Below are 25,058 nucleotides of genomic sequence, written 5' to 3'. Positions count from 1 at the left end.
CGACATGGCTACAGTAATTTTAGTCCATATTGCATTTTAATTAATAGATATTATTTGAAATAAACACATTTCATATTAAATTACGTTTTCACATATGAAACATGTCATTCTATTATAAAAATAATTTAGTTTAAAAATTATTTAAGGTTTATCTTTTATGAAATGGCAATATCTTGCTTTGACAAATGAAAGGTAAAAAAAAAATTATAAATAACACTTTTCAAAGTTCAAACCGGAGTCGTTTTTGAGGTTATCGTTTGAGATAATTAATATATTGTTATTTATGAAACTAATTTGTTTAGAAACATGGGTACATCTGTAAGGACGCTGTCCTGCATGATACTAATACTAGCAAGTGGATTTATATGTGAAAGTGCTAAAATAAACACCCCACGAGTGTTGCTACCATGGTTTGAAAATCATTACGTGAATTTTACGTTTGAAATAATTGAAGGAGGCTGTTATACATGGTAAAATTCATGAATATATAATTATTGTGTTAATTATTAAGTTTGCTTTGATTTTAAATAACACACTCAACAAATTTTCAGGAGTTTGTCTCGCGATGACATCATCGACTTGCAGCCTCTTTACGACGATGCTTGGGGTCATTGTTCACGCAGTGCACGAGTATCTGTTTCCAAAACATGTATACCTCCAGGTTCAGTCATAATTCTAGCGGAGGAAGTGAGCACTGGCGAGGTAAGATTATCGAAAAAAAATTGGCGGGAATAAATTTATTTGTATCCAATTCAATAGCGTATTCTGTATTTATATTTGTTATGTTTGTAGATTTTAAGAGGTGACGTTGATATTGATAAAATAACCTCATTGAAAGTTTTGAGTACTACATGGAAGTTATATTTGGAAGAGGCACCGGAAGCATTTGAAGTTATAGCTTATGATGATTCAGGTATGTCTTTACGAAGTTGATTATGTACTAAAAGAGGTATTTCAATATTTACATGTTTAAATAATCATTCTTATTTTTGCAGGCAATAAGTTTTCAACATTAGAAGGAATAAGTTTCAGTTGGACAGTTGAAAATATTGGAAGTACTTATGGAGATGAACCTTTAGTTATGTAAGACTATTTTCCCTTTTTTTCACATTTGTTAATGATGCCCTAATGATAGTGAAAAATGTTGATATACCTATTTCGTATAGGTAGTTACTATTTCTTGGCCAATGTATTTTGAATTGGAAGAATTAATTCAGATGTACATAGATGTGATGTACTTTTTATAACTAATAAAATATGATAATTTATTGAAAATTCATTGATTTTCATAAGTTTTATATATAACAAAAACAATTAAAATTTAATGTAACTAGAAAAATAAATGTTATCCTAAGACTATAATGCTAAATATGTAAAGTTTCTGAACAATATTTTCATTTTAGGCTAGTTCGATGGAGTGACACAGATTACGAAGCTCCCAAAGGCATTACAGAAATAGAAGCTAAAGGTCAAAGAGCGCATTCCGTACTGTTATATGGGCAGGCAATGGGAGAGTCGAGAGTTACAGCGTGTCTCGGTCGAATATGTACAGACTTTAAACTGCAAGTAGTTGCTAGTGTTGTGTTGACTCCTGCGACTGCTTATATTGTACTTGGTGATGCTCTACGTTATAGGTAAGATCTTTATCAATGTGGAGTTCATATTATATTAATTTGCCAATGTAAGGAGTGTAATAATTGAAAATGTATTAATGCAGATGAAGACGAACATGATTTGATAGCAAATTTAAATTTACATGATGCTAGATTAATTTTCTATAGTAGTTTAATGTTACAAATTGAAAATTTCTATGAAAACATGAAAACTCTAATTTGCTCTGGTAGTTTAATGATTTACCTAAATTAAAATGCTTCTGGGTTATGTATTGCTATGCATTGATTAATAAACATAATCATTTTGAATGGAAGTTGTAATTAAATTTTACTTTCTTTCAGAGTTGTCAGAGCAAGAGCTGGAAGGCTCACAATCCAAGATGTAGCAGAGACTCTATACACAATGGCCATACAAGATTCCTCTGTTGCACAATTAGAGGATACAATTAGCCTTGTAAGGGGCACAGAATTGGGCACAGCTCCCATATACCTAATGTCTGGTTCTACAGAAGTCACAACCGCAATCCTTACAGTAGTTGAACCGTATTCTATAAGAGTGAACATTCGGCCGGCAAATTTAATCATACAAGGGGACGAGTTTACAGTGCAATGTGTGGTTTATGATCAGGATGGTCATGCTTTAACTGCGGGACAGGATATTTTGATCAGATTATCGGTAGAAGGAGAGGCTAATGTTGATTTGCTAAGGTCTACAGAGAATGGCACTATTACTGATGCAATTGCACACAGTTCAGGGACGTTTACAGTGATGGCTAAGCTTTATTCAATAGCTGGAAGGAGTGTGTCGAAAAAGGTAAGTTATATCTTTATTGACTTCTTTTATCATGACATTTCAAAATTATTTACTAAGTACTTGTTTTTTTATTTGTGTAGGCAAACTTAAAATAAAAAATGTTAAGCTATTGCATAGCTTTTATCTCAGACTTTGAGCGCGGCGACCGAATGTAAAAATTCCGTAACGAAAAAACCTAACACCCTCTACTCCAACCGGCACAGCGATGCGATGCTATGCAATAGCTTTACGGCGGCAGTCCTTGAGTGCCACACGTTTTTTTTTTTTCATTTTTTTTGTTTACTTTTTTGGCTCATATTCTGGTTTGTGTTCTAGGTGGAAGGACAAGCATCAGCTGTTGCTGTTAGTCGAGTAGAGATTGTACCTCCAGAGCTTTATGTTGCTTGGACGGATTCTATTCAGTGAGTTTTCATATAAATATATATATTTTATTGTCATATGACATTATCTGATTAGATAAACTTGTTTTGCTATGTAGCATACATTTATTTGTAGAAATGATTTTTTGTTTAATTTAATGATTTAATTATATGAAAGTAAACATTGTTTATTGCATTTTTATCTTATGATATTTTATTCAAATGACATACATAATTGAAATACATAATTAATTATTGTATCTTATATTTGTCCAAAACTCTGTTTTATTTTCCAGTTAGATGAATATTGTCTTAACATTTATAGGGATATAAAACTAAAACATCGCGGCGGTGGTGACGAAGAAGTAACTTGGACAGAAAACGAAAGCGGCCATAGTGCTCTGTCTCTGTCTGACACGGGTGTAGTGACCGTGCGCGGAGTGGGACAGATAGATGTTAGCGTGCACTTGACTAAATACTCGTATATACGAGCGACGGGAAGGTATGGAATAATTTTTGTGTACATAAGATAATATATAAGATTTTTTTAGTCGGAACTCGGAAGATATGGGAAATCTAGAGAACAAATACAATTATTTGTTGTACTTTTTTTAGGAAACAGTATCTTCCAACAATATATAATATTTATAGTTTTAATTTTCACAGGTAACATATTGGTCAATAAGTTAATAGAAAAAAAAAAGAATACTTCATTGATATTCTATGTAATTTAACATCAACACTCAATATTTGATTTGCTCCAAAATTGCCAATTTCAAAATTAATGTGTACTTGTTCATTAATTAGTTCTTTGCAGGGTTTGAATTAAGATTCTTTGCAGTTAAATTATTAATTTTTTGCCAGGGTCTGGTCAGCAGTACCAGAAATGGTTCAAGTATCTAGTTCAGGCCACGCGCGAGTCGGAAGACCGCATTATTTGCACATTGCACTAACAGCTACACATCCATCTACTGGCGAACTTTATAATTTCCACACGTAAGTTATATAAACGAGATTTTTTTTATTGCACGCCTCATAAGCGAAGCGTTGAGGTGGGTACTACTGTCACTTCGCGCAAAACATCTGATTTTTCAAACTTAAAATGTCTTTATGTATCATACATTGCACTTGTAAGATAATACATACACACACATATTAAGAAAAAACACTATTTTTAACATTCATGATATTTTTGATGTCATTTTTGTTATTTAAACTAGTTTAAAAACAGTTTAAAAAAGTTCTGTCTTGGACGACCGTGTGTCTGTATGTGCGGAGGATTTTCTTGTTAACACGATAGCGACCGAAATACTTTACTAATCGAGTCTTTTTTTTTCTCTTACGCTTGAGTATGCTCAGGAATAGAACCCTTTCATTTTTCAGGGTCTGATTCGATGTGGTTTAATTGTTATTAAATAAACAAAAATAATAATTAATAAATAATTATTAAAAAAAAATTATGAGGCGTGCACTTTTGGATTTTCCAAATTATTTTCAATTGCAAGGAACATTTTTTGCTAGAAGTATAAGTTGTAAATAATATAATTGATGCATGTTAATTCAAAGCTTTTGACCGCGCCTGTTAATGTCTTTTTACTGCATTTGGCATAAGTAGTAATTTTTCAATATTTTCTCCTCAGGTGCGATTGCAACTCATTTGCAGTATCTTTATTGGAAGGGCCAGAACCATTCAATGTAACTGCAGTGCCTTGGGTGCAACCTGTTGGTAAGTTATTTACTATTTATGTAAATATTTTTAACTGAACTACTGATAATAACTGAAATAATTTATTTACGAATATACTGTACTGTATTATTAGGTGCAAAGCTTTTTGAGGAGTTTTCAAAAGCTAACACCACGGATTAGTGCAATTAATTTTGAATTAAATAACATAGTGTTCAAGTATTATGTCTTTTTGAATCCCAGAGGTAGATTTCATGCACAACGTTATGGTGGCAGTACACATGGGCCCAACGTGTTGGGCCAACGGGTTGGGCCAACGTGTAGAGAGCTACTTGGCGGTATGTTGGCTTCATTAGCCTAGTTGGCGCCAATATTGGCAGGCCAACCGAATGTTGTCGGTTTTTTGTGCACACTTCAAAGGATCTTGGCGCGCTCTGCAAACAGCGTTCACACGTTGGTGTCTTGTTCAGATTGTTGTTACTCGTCAGCGGAGACAGTATCGTTGCGCGTCAATGAAATTTACGTTTCCATGTTCCGATAGCGATGGCGGCGCCGATGTTGACATGCAATGAGGTTTTACAATTCGTAGAATTGTATCGACATGAAGGAATTTAATAATTTGGAATCGACGGCATGAACTACACAAAAATAAAAACCTTATGACTCAATAAATTAGATGTTTTATTTTCTATTTATTATATTATATTATTCTAGATGTTTTCATAACTCACTTTCATACATTTTCGAAAAAAAAAGAATATATATTTATAAAATGAGTAAAATAGTAGGTATGAAACAGTTACTTGTTCTTAAAAATTAAATAACAATATACAATGAGCATGATTTTGATTAAATTGTGCTAATTGATCAAATATCACCAATCAATAGGCACATCCGTCCGTAATATTTCAAGTTTCGTTTTATAGGTAATTAAAATTAAATTGATATCATTGCAGACGGCAGAGTACACTTATTGTTATTGGTGCACATATAGGTACGTAATAATTAAACGCACTGTTTATATAAATTGCCGCGGCTGCAAGAACTTCTACGGACTACGTCCATCTTTGAAGCGCCAATGCAGAATGATCAGTAAGCCAATGTGTGAACAGGAATCTTCATTTTTGCCCAACACGTTGGCCCAACACGTTGGCCCCATGTGTACTGCCGCTATTACAGTGTTTTCGACAAGCAAGACATGTCAATAGTGTTTGACGACGCGGTTGGCGCAGTGGTAAAGTAACTGCCTACTGAGCCAACGGTCCCGGGTTCGATCCCCGGTCAGGGCAAATATTTGTGTGATGAACTCAATTATTTATATATTATGTATTTATTAAATATTATATATGGGCGGATGGCCATATTCATCAGAATCACCCATATCTTCAGTAAATTATAATGTTGGTGGAAACAAATGAATCATCAATGTTACAAACAAATGTTACGTAATCGCACAAATCTATGCGCTAGTAATTAGGGAATCACTTGATCAATCGCTTTTAATTAGTTTCGATACAACAATGCACAAGATTACTCGGAACAATAGCGATTCGTCGCAAACGTGGTGCTCTAGCCGTTCTTCGTTTGTAACCAAGCAACGTCTGCAGCCGACCATCGACGCGACGCTCCGCTAGATCGACAGTTGTCAAATCTCGTTCCGATGTAATTCTCATCAGCCAGTAATACTTCTACCAGTCAGTAATACTCCTACTTTATCGTCGCCTAGTACCCACAACACAAGCCTTAATTGAGCTTACTGTGGGACTAGGTCGATTTGTGTAATAATGTCCTATAATATTTATTTATATTTATTTATTTAGTGTTTCAAACATTAAAAAAAATTATTCCATTTCCCAGAGGGCGCCTGTTGCGTAATAGAATGCTATTGGAAATCCCGCGGCGTATCCGCGGTACGCGTGTCCCGGGGACGCGCTGGTGACGTAGCACGTGTGGCTGTACGAGCGGCACCTTCATTGCTCTGGCCTATAAGAGCTGCCGCGCTTGTTGGGGCCACGCTACCCGTGAGTGGAAAGCTTTATGTTTTTGTTTTTTAAATTTGGAGTGGATAGGTGAGGAAAGTGAGTGGCGACCTTTACATGTATTCTCTTTTAAAATAAAGCAAGTCGCCGCGCTCGGCATCGCTATGCTGACCATGAGTTACTACTCCACAACAACACATCATCTTAGAGCGGCCGTACACGGGCAGCTCGAGCAGTTAACGGCTGAGCGACGTACACGGACGGCTCGAGCAGTCGGTCGTTGACTGCTCGAGCTGTCGCTACAAACCGCGCAGTTGACGGTTTGAAGCCGTCACGACGGCTCGAGCAGTCCGTGTACGACAGTGAATGATTGTCCATAGTTCACCGCGCGTTCGCAGCTTCAAGCCGTCCGCGTCGGTCTCAACAGCTTGAAGCGGTCCGTGTACGGCCGCCCTTATTATTAAATAATATCGAAGTTTAAACATTGAAACTTGATAAATATCCAATAATTTTAAAACAAATGAATTCAGTAATTCTCCACCCAGATATTGAACTAAGTTCCTATAGTCAGATATTTTATTGACTAACCAACAGATTACAGATTAGTTTTTATTGACACTTACATAATTATTATGTTATAATGAATTGCAGGTACTCGCGGAAGGAGAAGCCCTAACGCCTCTATCACTGGAGCCCCGTACGGCAGATATTGTAACCAGAGATGGTCAGCCGCCACACAAGTATCCTGATGTGCAATTGTTTACAATGAAATGTCGTAGGGTATGTTGAATCTCGATTACTATTTCTTATAACACATAATTTCGATTAATGTTATCTCACTTCTCTTATAAAATAAACTTTTTAAACTATAAACCTTTTTATATTGATAATGTAGCAACACCGCCTCTTTGAATCAGTTTTACAAACTTTTAACAAGCATTTTAAAATTTTTTTTTAAATGCGGAGGTATGTGAAAAAAAGAGAAAAAATAAAGTTTTTTGACTATTTTACCCTACCAATAATTGGTATAACACGCATTTTACATTGTAATTATTTTTAACCCACAGAAAGGCGAAGCTCGTCTTGAATTGAGTTCAGAAGTGGAAGGCGAGAGAGAAGTAAGTGAATTGGAAGTTTCATGCGCTCCGCATGTATCCCGGGTCAAGTTGGAGCCCACAGAACCGCCGGGCAATTGTTCTGCTAGTACTAGGTAAGTGTGATGAATTAAAAAAAAATGTGTTTGTGTACTAGTGTACACACGGAAGAAGTGAAACTTCTTTATGACCTTATTTTTCAAAAAATAATTTACTATATATGCAACTTTACAGAAATACGACAATCACGCGTGGTAGGGCTAAAAACAAGATGGCGCGTAACGGAAAAATGTTACACTAAATTTTTTTCCAACCCCGATAAAGAAGTTTCACTTCAATAAGATTTTTGTTAGGATAATGGAATATGTATGAGTAATTTTCATATAAACTGCACCTATTCATCTATACATACATTTGTCCTTGTTGATTTAGTTGCCTGCCAAAGATCGCTGTTAGCGATATGGCCGCCCTAGTACATTGTTAAATATATTTTTATTGTTTCCTATATGGTGTATAACAAAGAATTTTTAATTAATTCATTCATTTAATTTTTCACCCATTATAAACTTTTGGTCCATGTAAAAGTACCTTCAAAGTTCAAACGCAAACTAAAATAATTTAACATTTTTTTCACAGAGTATGGATACGCCCCGGCCAAGAAGTGTCAGTTAAAGTGACATTATTCGACGCAATTGGTAGGGAGCTATTAGATGAACAAGGTCCGAGGATGTCATGGGAAGTTCAACCTAATCACATTGGAATAGAGTACAAAGCTAGGGATAGAATGTTTGTGGAAACCAATCCGGAGTATGCGCCTGTGCCTGTACCTATGAAATATTTTCAGGTAAAGAAGGGAAATTATAGACAAATCTTTTTTTGTATAGTTAATTGGAAACAATGACAACATTTATTCCATTAATTAATTAATAGTAAAAAAAAAGGTAAAAAATTATTTATTCTTTAAGACACGTACATCAGTCATAATACATACATTATTACATAGTGCTTAATACAGTTTCTTAAAGAAAAACGTTAAAATACAGGAAATAAAATCATTGGTTCCCGCACTAGGCAATGCCTGTTCTGCGGGACCGTGAAATGTTTAACATTAGAATTTTATAAACAGAGCGGCGATTATGTTATGATAAATATTTAAAATTCAGATTTAAATTTAATACATAAACATAATGCAGATTAAAAATTAAATTAGATTAAAAATTCATACAAACAATAATTAAATAAAAGTGAAAATAATATTAAGAATAAAAGGAAGGTCATAATATAAAAAAAATTGATATGATTTCATAGCAATAGTCAATAATTAGGCCTGTTTCATACCGATTACAATCACACTGGCTTAAACAAATGCCACAAGAAATATTCAAAAAAGTTGAAGACGAACAAATTGCTCAGTCTTAGCATAGTCCCAGGAAAGAAGCAATTTTGTTAGCATGTCTTTAGTTATGCAAGTATTTTTAGATAGGTTCAAGTGTCTGATTATTTTATTATGTAAGAGTGGCCACATATAATTAGGTGCACGTTTTGCAAAAGAGGTTTTTAATTTGGGAAGTGGTAAGTAATTTCGTCTGCTATGGGAGTCTTGTGTAGATGCAGTTGCTTTATTAATCCTGAGGACTGAATTTAAAATGAAAAGGCGTCTAACACTAAGAACTTTACATTCAGAATAGAGGGTCGACGTCGGGTAAATTAATTAAAATCCATGTAACTTCTTCCTTTATGAAAATTATAGGCATAATTTTCGATAGCTTAATATCCTATAGCTACAACTATGAACTAGTCTGTTACACAACACAATATTAATTCCAAAAACAATCATTTTATTGTTGTTGTATAAACTTTGATGTTGTTGTATAAACTTCAAATATTGTGTAAAACATACTTATACAATTTTTTTTAATACCGCAGTAATAATATGTATTTGTTAACAGTTAGTATCAGCGGAAGAAAACGCGATTGGCTGGTCTGGAGTGTTAAAAGCAGATATTCCAGAAGCATCTGCCACTATACAAGCGAAGGTTGTGGCACCACTCAAATGTGAACCTAATAAGGTATGTAGTTAATCAATTAACGAAACTTACATAGAATCCTTATAGAATTCTTTTATATGATACATTCAAAAGTGTAACTAAATTGTGTAGACAATAAAATACTACTATCCTACTTCGTACTAATGAAGTTTGAAAAAAGTGTGGATGTATATGTGTGACCCTTTCACGTGTAGACCGCTGAACGGATTTATTATACTTTTGCCCACGGTTTCACGGACGAAACCGCGAGCAAAAGTAAGCAAAAGTAAACCGCGGCAGAGCTAATAAAAAATCATTCAAATAATTATGGGCTATTTTTTCATGTAATGTATTATTATTACTTTTTAAAGTGAAACTTTTATTACATCGTCTCAAACTTTTTGGTCTGTGTAGCGCATGTCGCGTGACAGTCGGCTGCCGAGTAGGTATAAAGCAGTGTTCGGAACCGTACGATAATTATCGTACAAATACGATAATTTTTTGCCTAAGTTTCACTTTTACCGTGGTTTCATAAAACCACACAACATTTTTTTTTTAGTATTGTAATTGTTATTTATTTTAAAAAACAGGTGAACTTAGCTTGGGAGAGCGAAGTGGCCCTAAACATAGCCACTATAAGCGGGGGCAGTGGACGCTATGCAGTCGACAGTCCCAAAGGAGTGACCGCTACAGTAGATAAAGGAATACTAAACGCTGTGTTACCAGCCCCTGGGTCTTATGATTTGACCGTGGTTGATCTGTGTGTGCACGGCGAAAGGCAGACTGTTGAGGTGAGTTAAACTCAAACTCAAACATTCATTTATTCAATTAGACTACTATTTAGTAGCACTTTCGAATCGTCATTACATAAGTATCTTTAACATTTACCACCGAGTTATAATAAAACAAATTGTTTTTGACGATTAAATGTTTTCATTTGTTAACATGTCTTGTTTGTTATTGTAAAATTATAATTGAAATAAATGTTTCTAAACCCAATTTTAAGATAATTGATTTGAAGATATTTTGGTGTGTTGTTTGTTAATCAATAAGGAACCTTTTGATTATTTTTTTAAACTTTAAGTAATTTATGAAAAACTCAATACAAAAATATTTATTCATTCATTTACTCCACCATGTGATAGAAATGCGACGACGCAATATACTGATAAAGATAAAATAAAGTTCTTTAAATTTTAGTGATAGAAATGCGAGGTAGCAAAATAAAATACATCTTATTACATTTCGCATTTTAATAAAAAAAAGACGTGTGGCACTCGGGGACTGCCGCGGTAAAGCTTTTGCATGCTATGCCTTCAAGCCACACCTCCGCGCCCGTCGGAGTGGGGAGCGTGAGGTTTTTTCGTTACGGAATTTCTGGATTCGGTCCCCGCGCTCAAGGCCCGCGATAGAAGCTATGCAATAGCTTAAAAAGTGATAACAAATAAATGTTTTCAGGTGAACATCGAAGAAGTGCTAAGCGTGGAGGTATCAACCGCACGCGCTATATGCGAAGGCGCGTGCGTTCCCATCAGTGCAATTGTACGCGGAATATCTCATAGATACTTATCCAGTAGCCGGGATCCCGAGTGGAGGACCAGCGGCAATGTGGTTGTGAAAGGAACCAGTTTGTGTGGAGTGAAGGAAGGTTCTGGAAGGGTCAGGGCATCGCTGGCTGGTGTGTGGAGCCCGGAACTTGAGGTTAGTGTTCGATAGATGCGAGAAATAGATGATAATTTACTGAATTGGCATTTGAATTCAATGAAAAGAATAATGTTATGGCAAGACCACCACAATTTGCATAACTAAAAACATGTGGAGAAATTAAGAAAGCTGAAGATGAAACAATTTTTTTGTGTAATTCTGCATCTACACAGGCGAATTGGTCTTTTGAAGTAAAAACTACTTGATAGTATAACATCATAAAAAATATTTTTTTTTTAAATTAAATAGCAATAAGTTATCTACTAAATATATATTTATACGCAGGTCACGGTGTTCCCCAGTCTTCGTATAGTGCCGGAACGATCCCGTTTACCTCCCGGAGCGAGGTTACAGCTGCGCCATGCGGGCGGACCTCCCATGCACCTCGCTAGTTTGACGTACAAACTTAAACAGGGAAACACGTTTGTTGAGGTAAATATAATAATAATATGTTGATAGTACAAAAAATAGATTTTTCACTTATATTTTTTCCATATATTTAACTCGAAGGACCAATACGAAAAAAATTGCATGTAATAAAAATTTAAATTTTTGTATTGCATGAAGATTATTGTTATATTTTGTAGCATTTAAAATGCTGTATAAGTCGCGGGCTTGAATACCGCCTCGTGATCGATTTTTTCTGTTGTTTTAACATTTCTCATTATTGTCCTACTTAATAATCGAACGAACAAAGCTAAATAAGAAAAAACAATAATTATATACGGAAATTTTAACACATGAATCTATACTTACGTTGTGCCTAATTTTTTTGCAGGTATCGCCAACAGGAGCAGTGCAAGGTGTAAACTTAGGTTCAGCGCGTATCGTTCTTATCGCCTCCGATATAACTAATGTCGAATTGGCCACTGCGGAAGCTGAAGTTGAGGTATTGTTTTGACTGATTATATTGTTTATTGTAACAAATATTATTTTTAGATTTTTTTTTTAATTTTTAATGAATTAAAATGTTTAATTTTTATTTTTTTACTTACATGGAGAGTGCAGCGGCTTTTTTTAAGCAAACTCATTTTAAATCTTATGCATGTGGTTTTAAAGTTCATAGTTGCTTGAATGGCTCTGCGACGCTGTACGGAGCGACATTCACGTTATGTTTTAAAGCGCCTTTGCAGCCGCTACGCGCCGCGTATAGGTGTGAATTGACCCATTGTCTCGCGGAAAGCGACATATTTAATGTATCTATCTTTGTTTCAGGTGGTACCTATATCGAACCTTCGCTTGCGGGCTTCAACTCAAACACTGTTGGTGGGCAAACCTGGTCGCGTATGGATAGAAGCGGCCGGGCTGAGCACAACAGCGCTGTGGGCGCTGCACCCGCCGCCGCGCGCCACCTGGACCCTGCGCGACCCCAGCGCTAGAGCCGCCACGCTGTACACCACGCACGCTATGGGTGAGTGTGCGTGTGGATACAAGCGGCCGGGCTGAGCACAACAGCGCTGTGGGCGCTGCACGTACGAAACGTCGTCGTGACGTAACAACCGCTGTTAGCGGCAACCTGGGTTGCGCACGTGTTGCGCCAGGATCCTGCGGGATCCTGACTATACTCACGACATTGTACAATAGGCACGTTAATATTTAAAACTACGAGTTACCATAAAAAAAATTACAGCTAACCGCACTTTTTTAACGACTTACTATTACCGTGCAAATCGATTAAAGATAATCGAAAAAAAAAATACTAAAAACTGCAATATTTCTCTTTGCAGGAAGGAAAATCTGGTTTTAAACATGAATATTTTTATATCGATATTTCAGATATGTTGGAAAGAACAGCCGCAGAGGGATTGTCGATACGCGTCGTGCCTCTGAAAGCGGGCGTAATTACCATCGACGTTCGAGTGCGGAATATGGGACAGGTAACATTGGTCATGATTTATAGCTTCAATAAATACATTTTTACAATGAAAAATGTTTAAATGTAGATATTTAGTACATGTGCGCTTATTAATAAAATATATCGTAGTGATTATTTGAATAATTTAAGGTAAAATAATGTGTAGTGTAACACTACACATTTTTTTACCTTAAATATCAATATTACTCTTAGGAATAAAAATATAAAAGTAATATGTGTCACAATTTTTACGCATATCCATAACATAAAAATCCTTCCAGGTATCCGAAACACGTTCCTGGGATAGCACAATCGAAATCCTCGGCATTACCGACATCAAGACATCCGTAGACGGTTTATCCCGAGACATGGACTCTGGAGAACGCCTGGCTCTAGCAGTAGGAGCCACTGTGAAGTTACATTCAGCACCCAGAAGTAACTGGGTGTCGTATGACGATGGAGCGTTTGATTTGCGACCGAGCGGTGAACTGGTTGCTATGCGACCGGGGTATGGGGTTGCTGTGGCAAGGCATAATGATGAGAGGAACGGAATTAATCGGGAGAGTGTAAGTTTTGTTGTGCTTTTTTATTTTTATTTAGTAACTAGCGGTCCGCCCCGGCTTCGCCCGTGGTACATATTTACGTTTTCTCTACATAAAAACCATCCTCGTACTTCAAGGAATATAATAAAAGAAGAATTATCGAAATCGGTTCAGCCGTTCTCGAGTTATGCGCTTACCAACACATTTTGCGATTCATTTTTATATATAAGAAGAAGATGATTATTTTGATAAAAGTAAAAACTGTATTAAAGTGATTTATTGATTGTAATCGATTAAACAATTGCTTCATATTCTTTTGATGGGAGTGGTGTCTCAGTTCATACTTAACCATTTACAAAAATGTACATTATTCCCCTTTAAATTATAAGTATAGATAATAAACGTAAGTTCTAACTGGAACTTTTTTTTGAAATAGAAATACATATTTTAATTTATATGTATACGATTCACAGATAATCCACGTAGAAGTGGCAACGCCGCACTACTGCACCGCGGAACCGTCCGGTGAGGACGAAGCCGGGATACGCGTTGTATTGCGCAGTTCTATTGGACGAGAGCTGATTGGTCCTCAGGCTAACTGCTCTGTGTCGCCGCCGATGCATGCGCATGCTAGACCCGCTGTGAGGTAAATTATAAAAGAAATCAAATATATACACGCACTCACGCACGTACGTACGCATACACGCAAGTGCGCACGCACACATGTATACGCGCATGTATACAATGATACCGATATTTACACTCAGATTCAAACTTTTGCAAACTTGAACAATCATGTAACATAGAAATTTTGTTACAAGAAACGGTAGTCATTATTTAAGCCTTGTGTCTAAATTGCTATTTAAATTTCGATTTCAAGATGAATTTGCTTTCCATACATTGAATTGTTTTATATTTCAGTGGTCTCGGAACGGAACTTTTACTGTCGAATATAGATGGTACTGGTGCGTTTATGGGATTCCATAGTACTATTGGCGGACACACTGTCTCCGATGAAGTATGGGTTTCCGCTACGGACGCTAGCGTTAACAGGATATTGGGTAAGTTATAACATTTATATTACTTATTTATTTTTTTATGGCAATGTAAATTAAAATATTTATAATTTGTACTGAGTAAGTATTGATAATATTGATTGAAGAATGATTATATAGTTGGTTTTGTAGTGTTTTTATATAAAGTTGTTGTATTATATTGTTCGGTTAGCTTTTGTTGAACAAAGTTGTCTGTCTTCGTTCTACTATACTATGCCAGTTGTTGATAACATAGCGCTAGAGAATCGAGTGTCGATATAAATTAACGATGTTATTAAAACGAGAAGCCGCACGCTTTGTTGCGTGCCAACTGGCAACGTCGCATCGCGCCTTATGTTGCGCGTTATCTGGCAACGTCGTGACTCGTGACATGCATATTAGCGCTCGACTTATTACCGTGCAAGGTTGTCGTGCATGTTGAGCGTCATGTGTTGCGATTCAAATGTTGCTTTGTGCAAACGCGGCTTTAAACAAAGATTCTAGTAATATGTTATGAATACATGGCTAAATCCATGGAGGGTTATAAAATTTATTTTGTAGTGAAACTTCTTATTTGTCTTCAAACAAGGTTGGATTAAAGGTTTAATGCTACCATGTAGGAGGTATGATGCACTGATGCGTTAAACGTACAACGCTTCTAAGAATAGAAAGAGACAGAGCGAGAGAGAAAACGTTCATTTCACCTTGCACTATTTTTTTAAATTAAATGTTATTTGTTGTTTGTTCTATTTTTTATTATTTGAGAAAAATTCCAAATTTTTAATTACTATCAATCTAATATAAGTTGTAATTTGATTTTGTTTTATTTTTTGTTCATATGATGTATATAATTTATGTAATGTGCTATAATTAATGTAATTGGTGTAATATCGTTTTAATTCTTCTGACTGACCGGTTGGCTTGGTTGGTAGTGGCTCTGCCTTCCAAGCCAGAGGTTGTGGGTTCAATTCCCACCCGGGGAAAATATTTGTGTGATGAACATAGATGTTTGCTCTGTGTCTGGGTGTTAATTATCTATATAAGTATTTATTTAAAAATTATATCTTCACTACATAGTATAAAACAAAGTCGCTTTCCCTGTCCCTATGTCCCTATGTCCCTATGTCCCTATGTCCCTTTGTACGCTTAAATCTTTGAAACTACGCAACGGATTTTGATGCGGTTTTTTTTAATAGATAGAGTGATTCAAGAGGAAGGTTTATATGTATAATAACATCAATTAAATAGTGGAGAAGTACTGTTATTTTTCAGGTTTCTAATGTGATGTCGTAAAAAAATACATTTTTTCCGCTTACATTGCAAACGCAGGCTGAACCCTACGAGTTTTATCAAAATTATGTACTAAGTATTATACACATTGAAAAGGTCCACAGAAAAGTCCGCGATGGTATATGTCTATCTCTTATGGATAACCCACAATAACTTTTTTTTGTCATTTACTTTTTACGACAAATAATGGCTAATTTTCGAAGCGATTTTAACCAATACAGCATTAATCCTTAACCAATTAATTACCTTGAAAACATTGTTCATTTAATATAGATCTATATGGCCCTTTACACCATATGATTTAAGTGAATATTTTCGAAGATATTACAGATTTAAAAATTGTGGGACGTAGCGTTTGCGGTGGGTACCGACCGGCCGCCCGGTTATCTATTTTATACCCGTGAAGCCGGAGCGGGCCGCTATGTTTTTATATACAACGTTCACAGTTTTTCTGTAGTGTATAATTATTTTAGTATCAGCATTGCACCCGTGCGAAGCCGGGGCGGGTCGCTAGTCTTATATATAAAATTCTCGTGTCACAATGTTAGTCTGCATACTCCTCCGAAACGGGTGGACCGATTCTCATGAAATTTTCTGTGCATATCGGGTAAGTCTGAGAATCGGCCAACATTTATTTTTCATATGTACCACGGGCGAAGCCGGGGCGGACCGCTAGTAGTATGTATATTTATCAGCCATCTGGTTTCCATAACACAAGCGAAAGCTTAGTATGGGATCAGATTGTGCCGTGTGTGAAAATTGTCCTGAAATACATATTTATTTATTTAATTATCACTATAAATATATGTCTTCCAGCGGTGGGTAGCTGGGTAGTGTGCCTGGAGGGCGTGGGTTGGCGCGGCGACAGCTCAGTGCGCATAGCGGCCGGCGCGGGCGCGTCGCTGGCGCTGCTGGCGGGCGCCGCGCCCGCGCGCCACGCGCTGCGCCGCGACCGCCCCGCCGCCACCGCTAGTGTGCACCAGCTGCCGCTCACTGAGGTATATTCTTAACTAGCTGTGCTCTGCGGTTTTACCCGCTGTGCTCCGCTCATGTTGGTCTTAGCGTGATGATATATAGCCTATAGCCTTCCTCGATAAATGAGCTATCTAACACCGAAAGAATTGTTCAAATCGGACCAGTAGTTCTCGATATTAGCGCGTTCAAACAAACAAACAAACTCTTCAGCTTTATAATATTAGTATTCTTAATAATCTTAATACTATTATAAAGGCGAAAGTTTATAAGTATGGATGTATGGATGTTTGTTACTCTTTCACGCAAATACTACTTAACCGATTACAATGAAATTTAGCACACATATAGAGGGTAACTTGGATTAACACATAGGATAGGTTTTATCCCGGAAATCCCACGGGAACGGGAACTATGCGGGTTTTCCTTTGAAAACGTGGGCGAAGCCGCGGGCGCTAAGCTAGTAATTTATAATAATAGGAGCATTTTTCCAAAAATCGACGATAAAAACCTATTCCTAAATATAATATATATTTTTGAACGCAGTGCCGCTCCAATCGCTTCAAAGAGGGGCCACTGAAAATCAGTGTTGCAACAGCTGCGTTGCAATTTATGCTGAGTGGCTACCATTTTGGCTCCACTTCTTAATTTTATATCTTTTAATTTAGTTATATATATTTTAATTTTACTGTGTTTGAATTGTATTGTCTTAATCTAATTGTATTGTGTGCGTGTTATTTTTTTGTGGAGTCAAATAAATGATCTTTCTTTCTTTCTTTCTTCTTTCTATTATGCGTGGAAATAAAAAGGCATCCAAAAAATCTTAAATTCACAAAAATTTTTGCAAGCATTTATGAATCCAAAATATAAGTGAAACCACCCCAGCTGCTACATGAAGTTTAACAGCTTTAAAAACGTACACATGAAGTGCGGCGGGCTGGTTAAAAGGTGTTTTAATACAATACCACACTGTTAATACTTAAATTACTTACTCAACCATTTGAGGTCGTTCATAAAATACGTTACAGTACTCCAAAATTAATAATGCGCATGCAGATCTTCGCTAATTATCGTATTTCCAGAAACACCCGAATCACCCCGAATCATTGAATCGTAAGTGCCCTTAACAATGCACTTGCATCTTGCACCTTGTTCGAAAGAAATAGGAGTCAATTCAGAGTCATACACAATCGAAAACAATTCGGGCGATAGGTGACGGCAGCCTGTCAGTCAAAAAATTCAAAAATCCGTCAGTCGTCTTTATATATTGAATTATATAGAGCTGCTGTTACATACCCTTCTTAGTTTTGTTTCAAAGTTGAATTTTCCGGTAAAATGATTATTCACACAGGTAGCAGATAGTAGCGGGGAAAGTGAAAATTAATGGGAACATAATGAAAGTTCTGATCATTCTACGATATCAGAAATAGAGATAATCCCTGATTCTGTAAATCCTTTGGACTGAGATTTTAATGATTAGATTTCACAATTTAAATGTAAACCAGTGTTTGAAAATCATTTTTTTAAATATAAACTTTGTCTTATTTTAACCTTCCATACATCCATCATTACGCCAGCTTCAGTAAGAAACTTTAATAGTTCTAAGTATAGAATTTTCCAAGTAAATCAATACAACAAATAGGTATATATTCGCAATAGTGTGGCTTATCCTCGCTAGTAACTTACATTGAATTATCGAAACAAATTTCGTTACTTATCTCTTTTACCATAAAATCACAATAAAACTCATAATTCTAATAAACTATGCATGAAGAAAATACATTTAACCACGCTATATACATATCGTCTTCGGAGGCTCGGGGAATATGACAGTTGCCGAACAGTGACGAATTTTTCTATGCGCATTATCAGTTTGGGAGTACTGTAAACACATTTCATAATTTTTAGTCTTCACAGAAAAACAATCATCAATTCACTTTTGTAATGACTTGTCACCACGATATTTTATATAATTTGGAGCAGTAACAAACAATGTTAACGATAATATTCTCTCACAGATGGAATTCATTCCCGGCGAATGGCCGGCATCATTCGTGCCGTTGAAAATAGACTCCGGTCTGGGAACCGGGCCGGTGCTCTGTACGGAGGAACAGAAGTACGCGCTTGAGGGGGTGGAAGTCGAGTTGCCGTATATATGCAGGACTAAACCCCCTCACACGGCGCAACCGGTTTTGGATTTGAAGAATGGTATGAAATGAAAATAAAAAAAATCAATGTGTTTTTTTCAGCTACAAATTTCATTGGATATACATAATTATACTTATATTATATTAAGTATAATAGTAATAGTTATGAATGATGTTGTGACAAATATTTTGATAATAATTTCAAATAATAATGTAAAAAAATTATCATTTTGAAACATTTTTTGGAACGAAGTTCTTTATCGCGCGTTGTGAAAGGGGGCTAGACGGAAAAAATTCTCACGAAAAGTTGTAACGACACTTTTTCGACAGACTGTCTGTCTCTCTCTCTCTCTCTCTCATAGAAAGCAAGTCAGCTTCATTTTATTTTTTCATATTTGATGGTGAGAAAATAAAAAAGCAAAATCTTTACGTATTTCAGGACAACTCGGCTGTTCAATAATACCAGCAGTACAAGTCACGCAATCCTTAGAACTTGACTTATGCGCGGAATGGGAAACATTCAGGACATGCACTAAAGTCCTCCTCCTCCCGTTAATACACGTCTCAGCGAGCAAAGTGTCGCTACTCAACCCTCCAACGCTATTCACTATAACGGGACATCCGCAAGCGATGAAACACGTCAAGATGACCGCATCTCCTGGACTAAAGATAGAACCGAGCATAAAGGATACAGAAATTGTAGTGACAGTGAAAAGTGAAAGTGACGATTGTGGTCTTGGTTGGATTAACATAGTGTCGAAATTAACAGCGCAAGAGATAAGGGTCGATGTTGAAAGGGAGTGCGATATTGCGTGCGGCACGCTTTTGGGAGCGCTGTTCTCTCTGCTGAGACCGTACTTATCAACGATTATTACTGTAGCGGTTATGGCTGCTGGATATTGTTATGGTAAGGATTTGTTAAATTTTATAAGTATATCTATGGTTTTCAGATATTTGGAGAATAACAACTTGTGATCATAAGTGTAAGCTGTAACATATACTTGTAGTCTAGACTATAGGTAATAACTTTGCTTTCATTATAATGTACAACATGCATTCTAATCTTTTATCTTTTTGTAAATTAAATTAATTGAATTGGTGTCATAGATGCCCTGTTTATTTGTGGGGCAAGATTAACAATAATAAATTTGAATTGTTGAATTTGATATTTTTGGTAATGCTATATAAATATAAATTTATTAAGAACTAGTGGTCCGCCCAGGCTTCGCCCGTGGTACATATTTTGCAATAAAAGGTATCCTATGTCCTTTCTCGGGTATCAAAATATCTCCATACCAAATTTCATGCAAATTGGTTCAGTAGTTTAGGTGTGATTGAGTAACAGACAGACAGACAGAGTTACTTTCGCATTTATAATATTAGTATGGATAGAAAAAATTCGATCACGAGGCGGGACTCGAACCCGCATCCTTTCGCGCCAATCCGGGGCAGGCAAATTTAAATTTATATTTGAATTGTTATTAAAAAAAAATCATCTTGTGTTTAATTTAATCAATTATTTACAGTCCAATCGAAACTACAACAGAAGTCACCAATCCGTTTACCAACCGAGCCTGTACAAACGGTGCTCCCGGAAACGCCGCCATTACGGCAAAGGAGTTGGTCCAGAAGCCCATACGCTTCTAACGGACCTAGCTCTCCCATATATGGAGATGCTAGCATGCTACCAGATTCAAGTTTCTCACCAACTTCAAGAATGCACTCGAGAATTCTATAGCAGTGAATAGTGTTGACCAAAGACAATAAACTGACTGACTTTTAAAGTAGAAAATCTATTGTGTCGTGGCCCGATCGGGCCGCTTGGTGGTCAAGGGGTTAAAGTGACTAAGTGATTTTTATGTCAAAAGACATAGTGTGGTGTTTGTGACTTGCTTTTAATGTGGGAAAGGAAGGAATGGATATTGAACATGTGAAAATATGGGATTTTGTGGTTAATTTACGTTGTTTACTCCTAAGAGGTTCTTCGTTGTGTGTTGTCAGTCATTAGTTTTAGATTTTGTTTGTTATTGGCATAATAAAGCACATGAGAATCTGTCCCAAAGCATATATTAAAACTTCAGACAGGCAAGGAATTGTTTTTAATTATTATAATAAAAAAAGGCTCATGATTAAACTTGTTTTGAGTGAAACTAGGCTGTAACACTAATTCTTTTTCATAAAATATAGTATTAATGCTTTAGTTTTTAAGTGGAAGGCACCTTATTTGGTTTTTGAACATTAAAAGATCTAGTTTTTGTTTTTAACATACGTAACTCTAAGAGCTTTTTTGTATATAGTTAGTTTTTACGTATTTAATGATGTGGTGATAATAAAATCTGGAATATTTAAATTAAGAAAACTTCTTTAAGACGAGGCTCCCTAACATACTTTCTGGCAATGAGAGACTGGTTACGGTACTAGACGCTAACACAGCCGTAATAAAGTTGAATATCGCGTGCGCTCTTTGATCGCGTTCGAGCTCGAAAAGTAAGTCTAAATTCATTATTTCGTTTATAACTAAAGTAATAATTGATCTAGAGAAAAAATATCTTGTGATTCAATAGTAAGCTCTATTTTCTTACTGTTAACATTTATTTTAGACATAAAGTCCAAGTAAATCTTAAAAAAAATGTAATTATCCTTAAAAAAGGCATAATTTTTGAATAAAAAATGAATCGAGCGAAAATGTTACAATTACGTAACTGTCTTGTACATCGAAAGAAAAAGACCTAATAAATCATATACTTAAGTTTCATTTTGATTGTATGTGTGCCTGTTTCAGAATATTAATGCAAATTCACATAAAATTTAGGGAGCCTCCCCTTAAATGTGACAGAATTATGTACATTTTATAAGGTTATAACATACAGACATGCAAAAAACACACATAATTTGAATAATTTGTACTTATGTTTTTTTATACATTTTTATTATTATTACTACAAAACTATTATTAAGACATGTCTAACAAATATTTTGACTAACTACTATTATTGTAATTAACATGTAAATTTACTAATATTTTAAATATAGAGGTGTTATAGTCCATTGAATGAGTCCCTCCAAGGGGGGTCTAGAGTGCGTCAGTTAGTAACGTAAGATGTTTCTTCGGAAACATGTCAAGAGTCCCTAGGTAATAAACATACTAAAACCCCGGGACACTAGGAGGAGCCCCGGAGTGGGGGGAGGGGGGGAATGGGTCAATTTTTTCATTTAGCGCTTAAATCTCAAAAACGGTACATGTTAGAGAAAAACTTTCAAGGAAAAGTTGAAAGGCCATAAAATTATCTACAAGTTGTACCTAAATCATTTTTTCCTATATCCTACCGTTTCTGAGTTATACGCAGTAAAAAATGATTTTGGCTCAAACAATTTCCCCATACTACACATCAATCGATCAAAAAATATTTCTTTCTTCCAAAAAACTCAAATGTGCAACTTGTGACCGATACTGATAGATTGCTCTTAATAAGGTCTATAATTGGTAAAATTTAAACACATTCCTCCGTGGAAGCCTTTAGGAGGAATCGATTGTCAAAATATTATATTAGGGCAGTTTGAGTTACTGAACTTGATCTTTTTATTTTTTTCTTCCAAAAAACTCAAAAGTGCAACTTGTGACCGGTATAGATAGATTGCTCATAATTAGGTCTATCATTGATAAAAATACCAGATTCCGCCACGGAGGCATTTATGGGGAATTGAATTTTATCAGGGTAGCTACGATACTTGAGCTTTTTATTTTTTTTCTTCCAAAAAACTCAAAAGTGCAACTTGTGACCGGTACAGATAGATTGCTCATAATTAGGTCTATCATTGATAAAAATACCAGATTCCACCATGGAGGCGTTTACGGGGAATTGAATTTTATTAGGATAGTTAGTTAAAAAGTTCAAGTATCGTAACTACCCTAATAAAATTCAATACCTCCTAAACGCCTCCATGGTGGAATCTGGTTTTTTTATCAATGATAGACCTTATTATGAGCAATCTATCTGTACCGGTCACAAGTTGCACTTTTGAGTTTTTTGGAAGAAAAAAAATAAAAAGTTCAAGTATCGTAACTACCCTGATAAAATTCAATTCCGCGTAAACGCCTCCGTGGTGGAATCTAGATTTTTTATCAATGATAGACCTAATTATGAGCAATCTATCTGTACCGGTCACAAGTTGCACTTTTGAGTTTTTTGGAAGAAAAAAATAAAAAGATCAAGTTCATCAACTCGAACTACCCTAATATAATGTTTTGACAATCGATTCCTCCTAAAAGCTTCCATGGAGGAATGTGTTTATTTTATCAGTGATAGACGTAATTATGAGCAATATATCAGTACCGGTCACAAGTTGCACTTTTGAGTTTTTTGGAAGAAAAAAATAAAACGATCAAGTTCATTAACTCAAACTACCCTAGTATAATATTTTGACAATCGATTCCTCCTAAAGGCTTCCATGGAGGAATGTGTTTATTTTACCAATTATAGACCTAATTAAGAGCAATCTATCAGTACTGGTCACAAGTTGCACTTTTGAGTTTTTTGGAAGAAAAAAAAATAAAAAGTTCAAGTATCGTAACTACCCTAATAAAATTCAATTCCCCGTAAACGCCTCCGTGGTGGAATCTGGTATTTTTATCAATGATAGACCTAATTATAAGCAATCTATCTGTACCGGTCACAAGTTGCACTTTTGAGTTTTTTGGAAGAAAAAAATAAAAAGATCAAGTTCAATAACTCAAACTACCCTAGTATAATATTTTGACAATCGATTCCTCCTAAAGGCTTCCATGGAGGAACGTGTTTATTTTACCAATTATAGACCTAATTAAGAGCAATCTATCAGTACCGGTCACAAGTTGCACATTTGAGTTTTTTGGAAGAAAGAAATATTTTTTGATCGATTGATGGGGAAATTGTTTGAGCCAAAATCATTTTTTACTGCGTATAACTCAGAAATGGTAGGATATAGGAAAAAGTGATTTAGGTACAACTTGTAGATAATTTTATGGCCTTTCAACTTTTCCTTGAAAGTTTTTCTCTAACATGTACCTCACGCACTCTAGAACTTTTTATTCAATGGACTATTATGGACTTATACATGTAGATTATTTCCAAAACATCCAAAGCTTAGGAAAGAGAAACACAAGGTATCTTTCTCTTTCTTACAAAAACAAAGATAGGGTTCGCGATATCCTCTCTCTTTCTAACCATTGCATAAGTCAGTTATATCTATAATACCTCTATGATTTCAGTACATTGTTTTCACAGAACAGTAAAAACATATAGAAGTGTGATGTGGGCGTGGCCCACGTGTCACTGGTAAGGTAAGATCACCTAACTTGCTCTCAGTTGTGCGCAGAAAAATATTCGAGTCGGTTGTCAGCTGTCAAACCTTTTTTCCATATTTATTCATTAATTAGGACGTGTTGTTCGGTATTAGAGTGCAAAAATGATAGCAGACGAAATAATATCAGCAATGGAGGCATTTCATACCATCGGTAAGTCTTATTTTTATTTATTTTAATTATATTTTATGTTATAACTTCGCTTGCCGTAATTTGTCAAAATTGTATACAAATATCTAGTCAAAATGAACCTTAAGTTATAAGAAATTAGTACTTTTATAGATTGAACAGAAAACAAGACTTTCTGGAATATTATTGCAATAAACAAACGAATGTCGGTTTAGTGATGATTGTGGCGCATATCGATAGTATCGATACTTTAGAAAAGACAAACTTTATAAATATTAAATTTTATTTTATTTTTCCTTAGCTTTCATTTGTCCAATTTATTTATAGATTTCCCAAAGAGGCTTATTTAAAAGAGAAATGGATAAATGCAACGTGACGAGTTAACTGGATGTCGAACAGCACTAAGCACTAAGCAGTCTAACAAAGGCCACCGATACATCAAACCTACAGCAGTTCCAAGATTTAAAATAATGC

At 35.6% G+C, this 25,058-nt stretch overlaps 1 protein-coding gene across 2 annotated transcripts; it reads left to right on the top strand.

Moving 5' to 3' along the window:
• The first annotated feature begins 231 nt into the window (after positions 1–231).
• Gp210 (nucleoporin 210) lies at positions 232–21,255 on the top strand. Of its 2 annotated transcripts, none has more exons than XM_089705467.1 (29): positions 232–470; positions 552–702; positions 793–913; positions 996–1,083; positions 1,404–1,634; positions 1,956–2,427; positions 2,743–2,828; positions 3,112–3,288; positions 3,651–3,782; positions 4,427–4,512; positions 6,328–6,491; positions 7,101–7,229; positions 7,517–7,659; positions 8,180–8,387; positions 9,493–9,612; positions 10,161–10,361; positions 11,029–11,271; positions 11,560–11,706; positions 12,053–12,163; positions 12,490–12,685; positions 13,051–13,151; positions 13,411–13,695; positions 14,145–14,317; positions 14,593–14,732; positions 16,812–16,993; positions 18,986–19,175; positions 19,554–20,021; positions 20,641–20,898; positions 20,957–21,255. In XM_089705467.1, exons 1-28 carry the CDS (start codon positions 307–309, stop codon positions 20,850–20,852), a joined length of 5,121 nt encoding a protein of 1,706 aa, XP_089561593.1. In that variant the 5' UTR covers positions 232–306; the 3' UTR covers positions 20,853–20,898; positions 20,957–21,255. The 2 variants fall into 2 exon arrangements, with proteins under 2 accessions (XP_089561593.1, XP_089561594.1); XM_089705468.1 differs by having other exon boundaries at positions 20,948–21,255.
• The last annotated feature ends 3,803 nt before the right edge of the window (positions 21,256–25,058 follow it).

This window comes from Colias philodice, chromosome 17 (assembly GCF_061535455.1).
Source record: "Colias philodice isolate Cphi_HAF_F1 chromosome 17, ilColPhil1 Martin Lab GWU primary, whole genome shotgun sequence".
Lineage (NCBI taxonomy): Eukaryota > Metazoa > Arthropoda > Insecta > Lepidoptera > Pieridae > Colias > Colias philodice.
This window is presented reverse-complemented; position numbering and strand designations above follow the sequence as displayed.

What these genes read in the sequence shown, in the direction of transcription:
- Gp210 (XM_089705467.1), top strand. Translation starts at nt 307, where the DNA reads ATGGGTACATCTGTAAGGACGCTGTCCTGCATGATACTAATACTAGCA. An exon ending in AATTGTTCTGCTAGTACTAG is followed by an intron (nt 7,660 to 8,179) that starts GTAAGTGTGATG and finishes TTTTTTTCACAG; the next exon opens with AGTATGGATACGCCCCGGCC. An exon ending in GTACACCACGCACGCTATGG is followed by an intron (nt 12,686 to 13,050) that starts GTGAGTGTGCGT and finishes TCGATATTTCAG; the next exon opens with ATATGTTGGAAAGAACAGCC.